This window comes from Aphis gossypii, chromosome 2 (assembly GCF_020184175.1).
Source record: "Aphis gossypii isolate Hap1 chromosome 2, ASM2018417v2, whole genome shotgun sequence".
NCBI classification, from domain to species: Eukaryota; Metazoa; Arthropoda; class Insecta; order Hemiptera; family Aphididae; genus Aphis; species Aphis gossypii.
The window spans coordinates 11532732-11543808 of record NC_065531.1 but is presented as its reverse complement, the minus strand read 5'-3'; the positions used below and the strand labels follow the sequence as shown (position 1 = coordinate 11543808).

The 11077-nt window shown below is 32.1% G+C and overlaps 2 protein-coding genes across 2 annotated transcripts; both read left to right on the top strand.

Moving 5' to 3' along the window:
• Window positions 1-2918: 2918 nt before the first annotated feature.
• LOC114127290 (probable serine/threonine-protein kinase DDB_G0282963) lies at window positions 2919-4827 on the top strand. The gene has a single exon (XM_027991484.2). The coding sequence runs from the start codon at window positions 3004-3006 to the stop codon at window positions 4600-4602; it is 1599 nt and encodes a 532-aa protein (XP_027847285.2). The 5' UTR covers window positions 2919-3003; the 3' UTR covers window positions 4603-4827.
• Window positions 4828-6255: 1428 nt separating this feature from the next.
• LOC114127291 (uncharacterized protein MAL13P1.304-like) lies at window positions 6256-8491 on the top strand. The gene has a single exon (XM_027991485.2). The coding sequence runs from the start codon at window positions 6396-6398 to the stop codon at window positions 7953-7955; it is 1560 nt and encodes a 519-aa protein (XP_027847286.2). The 5' UTR covers window positions 6256-6395; the 3' UTR covers window positions 7956-8491.
• The last annotated feature ends 2586 nt before the right edge of the window (window positions 8492-11077 follow it).

Genomic DNA, 11077 nt, shown 5'->3' with positions numbered 1-11077 from the left:
CGCTTATAAAAAAAAATTGTGACTAACGATTTTTAATTTTTTTTAGCTACATTAAAAACAACTCATAAGAAACCTTGTATTAAATTTTCAAAACTTTTTGGTCATCCAAAAAATTTTTATTGACACTTTAAAAAAAATTTTCAAAAAAAATCGAAAATTTCAGTGGTCTATAAATAACTCAAAAATAGTCAAAATTTTTTGAAAATTTAACTATATACGGATACTACTGACATTAACATTTGGTGAAAATTTCAAGTATTTTCAGTGATTCGTTTTTGAATTACAACCATAAAAAAAAATCGATTTGGTCGAAAACTGGTTTTGCGTAAAAATTGCCGTTTTTCCGTCATTTTTTTTTTGTTTTTCTCGATTTTTTTGAAAACTGTTGGAAAATGTTTACTTTTTACCTCTATAATGCACCAAGGATATTCACTTTTACATCGGAAACCACCCCCATAGTTTGAAATTGGAGCATTATTTCGACTAGTTATGCTGTACACAGACACAAAAACAAAAAAAAAAAAAAAAAAAAAAAAAAAACACACCATTGTAAAATCAATACATTCATCACTTCGTTCAGAATCTAAAAAAACACACACCATTGTAAAATCAATACATTCATCACTTCGTTCAGAATCTAAAATTAAAGGAATAAAAAAAGAATAAGTGTGTATACAGTATCGTGTTAAGTAGGTATTATTTCTTAATCGTCATTTAAGAAAAACTCAATTGTTATTATTAATATTTTAATTTTTCTTGTTTTTTTTCTTAGTACAGTAAGTTATTAATTTAAATAATTAATAATATTATTTTTATAATTATAACTGTAGCTTATGTAAAAGTTTATTAATAGAGTATTTAATATTTATCAACAAATAAGAACAACAAAGGGTCATTTTTATAATATATATTTTTAATAAAAACATAAAATAAAAAAATAGTGCATGCATTTGAATGTTGACTATAATTTAAAATAAATAAAATACTTAACTATATTTTGTAGCAATAGTTTAACACAAACTTTGCACTTAAGAGATTGAAACTATTAAGAGACTTAAAAGTTAGAAGTGCAAATACATTAAATGTATTTATTAAGATCTTCTAACTTCTAAGTAAAATAAACTTAGTACCTACCGACATTAGTTACGCTATAGTTTGGTGAGTTATGCCTACATTGTTATAAATATTTCACTTTAAAACGATTAAAATTATGAAGAAAAATAAAACCATGTCTACATAAAGATTATTTGTATTTCAGTTAATTACCTAATGATTATTGTATGTATTAAAATGATTAAATAATATGACAATATGTATTTGAGCAATAAATTTTCATTCATTTTATAAATTTCAATTTGAAATAATTAGTATAGTACAATACTACAATTAATTATTTTGACAGATGTCTAAACTATATAAACATGACTAATAATTAACTGTTGGAATTATAATTTATTACTTACAAGTTGCCAATTGAACAAAGGTCAATTTTTTAAAAATATTTCAATGATAATATAAACGTTATACCTATGGTTGATTATTGTCCAAGAAACTGAGTACATCTTTTATTTTACAAAGTAGGTAATGTGTTGTACTGTTATAGCAAACAACTGTTTTCGAACTTGATATTTGTATAAGGACACATCATGTTTGGATCAAGCTCTACCATTACATGTCCATGTTCGTGAAATCGTTTAATATTAATCGTTAACTGAATTGAGATCAAGTTACGTCTTGTGCGCTACTTATACCAATAGTAACAAGTTAATATTTATTTTCTTTGATAATCTGCAGAACATAAAAAATTTAACTAACTTTATTACTTGTCATCTAGCTGCCACTATAAATTCAAAAATAATATGTAGATAAAAATCCACTTTAATGCACAAATCAGTATATTTTCCACGAGGAGATGGAAATTCATTAAATTTCCAATATATTTTATTAACAGTATTATGTGCCTTATGGTATGTATACTATTTAACTTATATTGTACTATGATACATGCAGTATGAACTACCTACTGAAAAACATTTATTTACGATATTCCTCCAAGTTAAACAGACATGGGTTTAGCAAATAGATAAGAGAAAGGGTTCGTAGATTGTTTCAAATACGATATGTAGATACGTGCTCAGTGTAACTTTTAGTTTTTATCTTTTCTATTTTAACACACATCAGTTTTGTGCACGTAAAGTTTTAGAGTCTAAACATCTTACTCTAATATAAAAGTTATACTTCTGTGTTAACACAATAAATACTTTCGTATTGAATTTAAGTGTACGTCAGTAATTAGATTTAAACTACTACTAATACCGATTGAAAATCACGTATTAATTATTCGCTGTGTATATTCAATCAATACTTTTTATGTATGGAATTATAATATGTTGTAAGACGATTATATTTAAAATGTTTAGCGTTTTCATATGTTTGTTGAAGAAAAATAAGATGTTCAAAACGGTAAAACTTTTTATTTAAAAACCGGTTCCAATTTAGATGGGTATATCAGAATACATTAAAAAAAAATAAATGACATAATATTTCAAAGTAGGTACCTACATTAATATTGTTTAAATATGATGTTAATTGACTGTTTCTACAAGCCTGACAATCATGACGTATACATCATAAATTAATTATAAAAGTGAATAAACAAAAATCTTGACGATACTATCATTTGATAAGAAATAACATTTTTTATTAGTTCGTATATCATAAATAGAAAAAAAAACGTGACCAAATAACATCGTAAGTTTACATTTTAAAGGTTGGTATCTAGCTTAGATTTTTCAAACGAGTTACAAGTACTTTATATTGTTTTGATAGAATTACGTAACACTTTAGACCAGCTGTACAAACTTACGAGTCGTGTTTAATTAATCTGGATCGAACAGTTTTCGTTAGAACAATCGGGTATCGACTTATTCCCAGTACTTAGCGATTTGTAGAGAATCCGACCACACGTATCTACCGATTATCGTTTAAACACCAACGCCAAAAATGTTGTTTGCTTTAATGTTGGCCTCGGCGTTGGCCACTTCCGCGGTGCTCGGCCGTGTGCCCGGCCCGATACCGTCACAGGCGACGTTCGTAGAAGAAGAACGAATTCAAGGCCTAACAGACAGAACTGAGAAGTTTGAGGAAGTCGACGACCGATCGTCGAACCTGAAATACGTGATGGCTATCCAGAGCTCGACAATTTGGTCGGATATCAAGAAACGATCGGTTACGATAAACACGGATCAGCGGTTGGACAACTCGGTGGCTGAAAAATCACCGAACGATATGTCCGACCAAGAACTGGCGAAACTCAAACAAGCGTGCCACGACGGGCTTAAGTGCGTGGCCGTAGAACAGCTGTTAGTGCTCTTTCAGGCCAGAGAACAGCTCAGCGACGGCAACACTTTGGTGCGCATGGCTATCACCAAAATCACCGAGGTGCTCAGCGAATATACGAAGGAATACCACGAAGACGTTTACGAGTACAAGACCGTTACGCAGTCCGACAACTCGTCCAAAGTGTACGATTCGGTGACCACCATAGTGCAGGATAACAAGGAACTGTGTCAGATTGACGGCACACCAACTACGGTCAAAAACGAAGACCTCCCGAAAAACAGTGACGGCAGCGGCGGTGATACTCAGTCCCCGATAGTCGTCAATAACAACACCACCGTCAATTTCAACAAAATCGAAAATCTCAACCTCAACGAAGGTACCGTCAACAACGCCCAAGTCAACATCGAAACACCACCGGTGGTCAACACTGTCGATGTTACGATCTCTTCCGACCGTCCGATCGACAACGAGCTAGAAAACCGTTCTCCGGCCGTAGACGCCGACCGCCAACCAAATGCACGTACCACCGCCGAAACCAGTGCACAGACCGCCGGCGACGAGTCCGTCGTAAAACCTGTCGAAAACGACGCTGGGCACGAACTCGCCCTACGAAACAGAGACAGAGATACCCCAGACCAAGATCGCCAACAGCTCATGATCACTGACGGACCGGAATCGGTTCCGGCCGACACGGACAACAGCGCCGGAAGACGAGGAGCTCGACGTCCGCGTCCCGTCGTTACCGGCGAAAAAGACGGAGTTACACGTGCCGTCGAGTCCGTCACCAACAACACCGCGTCCGTTTCGAACGTCGACGGCGGAAACAGCGACTCATCCGAATACGCCGACAAGACAGCAGCCGACGTCAATAGAAACACCGCGTCGGTGAAAAACAGTCATGCCGGTGGTGGTTCCGGGGAAAACGACTCTGACTCGGACATAGTCAGCGCGGGCAATCACAACCAAGAAGACATCAAGAAAGGTCTGGTCGAAGACGGTTATTTCAACAACGGTAACATGAAGGTCAAGAACTTTGACAAGAGTAACCGCAATAAAGGTACCATTAAGGATTGTAACGCTAATAAAGGTATCATCAACGTTGGCACGGTCAACAATGGACCGGTCAATTATGGCGAATCCAAAACTTTCACCAACGGCGGAACCATGGCGAAATTCAATGATTTTGACATCCAGAAATATGCGACTTCCATCGATAAAATGTATTCCGCAATATTGGAAAAACTCTCTAAAAAAAATTAATTCTTTCCGTGTAGTTCTCGTACCTAGTCATTTCATTATTTTAAAAATCATTTGATTATTTGTTTTTATTTATTTAGTTATATATTATAAATTAATATAATTATATGTTACTCAGTTTTATTGGATTGGATTGTATACTTTTATTTTATTTTTATTGGTGATGGGTGAATTTATCTTGTGGGTTTTTATTTGTATTAACAATAAACTATTTATTTTATTGTTAAATGTTCATGTTATTTATTATATAACATTTTTAAATTATAAATCATTTTTATTGTTTCAACTAAATATGTTTCATAAATTAGAATATGAGAACTTTATTTTTTTATCACAAAAATATTAAATGTCAGATAAACACTCAACTCAATTATTGATCTTTACCCAAATGATACTGCATAATATATAAATCAATTAATCATAAAATCGTCGTTTTCTCATTCTCGGTGACTCAAAATATACTTAGTGTTTTATGTTTCAACTTGAAATCATCATCATGTAATAATTATTCATTTTAATTGACAGTTTATTCGTTCTAAATGTTAACAGCTTAATGAATATTATAATAAAATATTATATGAAATGTAATAATTTATGAAATTTTCATATAGATTAATATACACAGTAAAAACATACGTGTTCAAATTATATAAATATTTACTTTATAACTTACAATGTTATAAAATTCGTACGACCACACCCATTAGCCTTCCATTATTTTTACAGTTTTTGATCTGTAAATTAAATTAACTCGTTAGGTTAAATATCTTTAATGTATAGTTCTTTTTATACATTTTATATAAAAGAATCTGATGCTTAGTAATAATCAATTTACACATACAAGTAAATTGTTCTGTATCAAAATTATAAGAAATTAGTACTACCAATGTAAAAACATAAAAAAACCTTTTATCTATAAATATATCAATGATTTTATATTTTTGAAAGGTATAGGTCTTTAATTTTAAATTACTTGATTTCATTAAATACCATTTATATAGAATACGTGCCCATCTAAAAAAAATCTACTATTCAAAAATGTTGAGTTAATGAACACATTAGTTAAATCATTTATAAAACTGTAAATGTACAAATGGTATCAAACGAAATTGAAATTTAGTAAACATTATTGCTTATATAATATTTTTAAATGGTTTATTGTTCTAAACTAGAAAGGTTAATTGTATTTAAACGCACTAAAACAACGTACCTACATACTACACAATTATGTAATATGCCTACATGAAGATTTAAAATTAAATTATAAAATATGTAAGTATAGATTAAAAGTTCAACATAGTTCAGTACATCAAATAGTTTAAATTAATAATTGGCTTAAAACATCCTATATAATAAAAAAATTATTATTATTACTGGCTTTTTGATTTATCGTAATCCTAGTTTCAAGCCATAATAATATTTTAACATATCGTTTAAAAATATTCGAATTTCGAGTAATAATATTATACGTTTTAATGTATACGATAATGCCCTCTACGATTTCTTCAATAGTTTCAAGCGAATAACAAAAAAACACTATTCGTATTTGTTTGGTAAGACTCGAGTTCAACTGTGCAAACGTACGACACTTGTACAGTTTTCATAATATATAACACTTAAAACGATATGTTGTACCTATTTAATACTCGCGAAAAATTTTAACACATTAATTCTTATCTACCTTTCCAGTAGGAAACCCACACCATAATAACATATATATATATATATATATATATTATAAATGTATATTATATAATATAATATATATCTATATTTGTGATACGCCAACAGTGAAAATGTTGTTTGCATTCGCGTTAACATCGGCATTGGCCATGTCTGCGGTACTCGGCCGTTCGTCCGGCCCGATACCAACACAGCTGACGTTCGTAAGAGAAGAACGAATCCAAGGCCATTCGGACGAAACGGCGCAGATCGTGGACGTCGACGGCCGATCGTCAAACCTAAAATACGTGATGGCGATCCAGAGCTCGAGCATTTGGACGGACATCAAGAAACGGTCGTTGACGATAAAAACGGGACAGCGTTTGGACGACGAGCTCATTGAAAAATCGCCGGTTGACCTTTCCGACGAAGAACTGGCGCGACTGAAGTTAGCGTGCCATGACGGGCTCAAGTGCGTGGCCGTCGACCAGCTTTTGGTGCTCAAACAGGTGAGGGAACCACAGGCCGACGGAAAATTGTCGGTACGCACGGTCATCACCAAGATCACCCAGGTAATAAGCCGGTACACAAAAGAGTACCACAAAGACGTTTACCAGTACGAGGCGGTCACGCAATCCGACGATCCGTCCAAAGTGTACGAGTCTGTGACCAACATAGTGGAGGACAACAAGGAACTGTGTCAGATCGACTACGACGCGTCCGCCATCGTGGACGATAAAAGCCTGCCGAAAAACGTCGATGGCGAAGCCGTTGGCGGGGCGGTCGTCAATAACAACACTTCCGGAAACTATAACACGATCAAAAACCTAAGTGTCGATGACGGTACCGTCAACAGTGCGACCATCGAAAAAGAGCCTTCCGACACAATCACCATCTACGAATCGTCACCTGAATCCAAAATTCGTCGTACTGACGACCACCCGGACTACCCCGATATGGTAATCGTCATCGCCCCGATAGGCAAAACCGCCGACAATGACGGAAATACCAAAAATCGGTCTCCAGACCACCTGTCCGAAAGTACCGGTACGCCCTCCATCGTTACCGACGGCCCGAACGGGAACGAAGTCAAAGCTCCCGAAAACGGTGCTCGACAAGGACGCGCTCGCGGACAATACCGCGCACGAGACCTCAACGGTACATCCGACCGATCATATGAGCCAGTTTCGACGTCCGGCGGAAGCGGTTCCGGGACGCCAAAAGCAGACGGCAGCCGAAAGACTCGTTGGCCACGTCCAGAAGTCCTCAACCGCTTGGGTAAAGACGACCAGAACCGTCGTGCAGACGTCGTGCAAAACAATAATGCGATCGTGAAAAACGAAAATGCCGGGGCCGGCGGCGAAACGGATTCCGACTCGGACGTCGTGACCGCAGGTTCGCACGACCACGCGAACGTGTGGAAAGGTTTCGTGGGGAACGGTACGTTCAACAACGGTAACATGGAGGAGGACGACATCAACAACGGGACGATCAACGAAGGCAGGATCGAAAGAAGCAGCGCGGATAAAGGTATCATAAACGTGGGCACGGTCAACAACGGGTCGGTCAACTACGGTACGTCCGACGATCTGACCAACAACGGAAATGCGGCGACGTTGAACAATAGCGACGTCGAAAAATACTTGTCTTCCGTCGAAAAGATGTACTCGACGATCCTGGAACGGCTCGGCTGATTAATCGTCGTCACATTATACCTACTCTCGATATCGTTATGGTATTATAACGTCGAGGCGGCGTTTTCGTATAATTTAACGTTTTAAAACGCACGATTTTCATTTTTTTATAATATTTATAACACTCCTAACCTAACGCGCCACGTCGTTATGATATTTCGTGAGATGGTATAGTAATAAGTTATTATCACCATACTATTATTACGTTGTCATTTTCATCGTATTATTTATTTTACGTAATTTATATTAATTTATTCGTGATTAATGTTTAGTTTTGAGTAATATATACTATTAATAATATAATCAATCTATTTTATTTTATCAATCGACAATCACATATTATATTTGTTTGGTACCTATAGTTGTTATAATAATAATTATTCATTGAAGTGATATTGCTGTACACGTTTATCGACACAATATTATAGAAAACACGTTATGATTATTCCATACCGAAGTTTTTATTATCCGCGTCATTTGAACGATGTAAGCATGGACGATGTTGTTTGAAATAAAATGTACGACTTAATTTTAAACGAGTACGAATTATTGCAATGAATCGCGGAAAAAATGACCACGGAAAAAAAACCCACGGAAAAAAAACCCCCCAAAAAAAACCTACGGAAAAAAAGCCCACTTAAAAAAAGCCCAAAAAAATATGTTATACATAATATATTTACATTTATTTATAAATACATATTTTAAATAATATTTACAGTAGTAAAATATAATACTTTATTAAATTATACATACATACATACATACTTTTTAGCAATTCAATTAAATTTTATAATGTTTTAACTTAGCTTTTTATTAATTATCATTATTATACAGTTAAGTTAATTTTAATTTTTTTATGTATAGATATAGCCTACAAGTTATTATTATAATTAACCTTATAATTCAACAATTTAATATTGTATAAAAGTAGTATTAGTAGTACTAATAGTATTAACTATTGATTGTTATCGTTTTGACACTATTTTATTATTGTCTCAAATGATAAACAAATGTAATCAATGATTATTAATTAACCCTTAATCAATGTTGATTTTGCTTAAATGAGTTTAACTTTTTTTTTATAGACTACTATCGAAAATTATTTTTTTAAATTATTATATTATTTAATTATTATGACTATGCGATCTCTCGTATTAAAATTATTAGTTATTATTATGTTACCACAAACGAAAATATTTTGTATTTTTAATATTTTGTTCCTATGTTCTATTAAATAATTATATGATAAAATTATTTTAAAAATATTATTATTTATTATTATAAATATATTATATGATTGTAAATCCATTGTATAATTAACAATCAACTACAGTTTATAAAATATTTCATAATATAAGATTACAATGATAGCACTTTTTTTCCATGGGCTTTTTTTCCGGTGTGTGTTTTTTAATTTGGGTTTTTTTTCCGTGGGTTTTATTTTTTGGGCTTTTTTTCCGTGGTCATTTTTTCCGCCTCCCTATTGCAATATAGACAGACTACAGCCTACAGGCACTTAAAATATTATGATTTTAATAATCCTTTTTCTTGTTATCTAATAACTAATTGTTTAATTAATTTTATTTCCTATTCTTTTAACCCTTTTTTTTATTTCTTTTGTTAACTATAATTCAATTATGCAAAATATATTATAGTTTTTACCAGCTCACGTATGATTCATATGTAAGAATTATTTAAGACACCACTATAGTTACTAAGGTTGTTATGTCTCTTATACTTTAACAAAAATCATAGAAAATTGAATAAAATAATTATTTTGTACGCAAGAAATTAATTTGCCTGTATTAAAAACAAAAAGCTTGATATGTTGGACCTCCAGTATTTATACATCAAACAATATAAAACTTAGTGTTGATGTAATAATTAGTAATCAAATCAAATGTAGTACAAAATTAGTTATTTTTTTCAAAGTAAATTAATGCTGAGTGAAAAAAATTTGAGTTTATATGAGATATGGTGTCTATGTTATATTATAGCATTAATTATACATATTATAGTTATGCATCATAACCATAATTTTTGCTTCGATTCGTTCGTTCTATACACACTTGATAACAGTAAATATATGAAATTATTTTTGAAGTCATTCTGTTAATAAAGTATCCATTTAATTTGACGTTTAACTTTTATAAAAATAGAAACAAAGTATTTATAAAAAAATAATCATGTATTTTTACAATATTCACGACGAAATACATTGTTAATGCTATATGGTAAAAAAAAAAATTCTTATTCCAGGTTAGGTATTTCAGATATTTGAATACCAATAACAAAATCACTGTTGTTGTAATACCTGTACTTAATTCTCTTACATAAAATTACAATGCTGTTAGTTGTACACACTATATAATATAATATACATTAAATTCAGGATTAATAATTCCGATATAGTGGCCCAATGTATTTTTCTAAATATTATTTTTGACAACCATTAGCTAAAACTTACTCGCATTGTAATAATTCCTTACTTTTTACTAAAAACAATAAAATAAATAAATTATTATACATCAAAGTTTTAATGACGCACACGATTTAAGCATTTTATTTATTTAGCAAGAAAAACATATATTTTACAAACAAGTGTAAACTCTGACACCATTAACGGTAAAAATTTAGTCTATTATATTATGTTTAATAATGTACTTATGAAGAATTTAAAGAGTATACATTTTAATACATACAATTAATATTATATTCAACATTTATATTAGCTGTATGTTACTTGCGTCCGTAAAAAAGGTATATTTTTCAGGTAGTAAATTTGACCGGTAACTTGCGTCCCGTTTTGGGGACACAAGTCGGTTTTATAATAATACAACTTTTTAGTTGTTAGATTCGATAAAATATAGCAATAACGCCGATAATCCTTTGTGTTTAACTTGTATTAGTCGTATTTTATTTTCACATTTTACTTTTATTCAGTACCTACAATTCGTCTTAATATACCAATAGTTATTTGTAATACAATAAGTAAATTTAATAAAATACAAGTTTTTTTAAGCCATAGAAAAAATGTGTAGTTCCAAAGTAGTTGTGACAAACGGTTTTTATATAATTAATGGTTATAAGTTTGGATAACTTTTTTGGTTTTCCATTTTTAC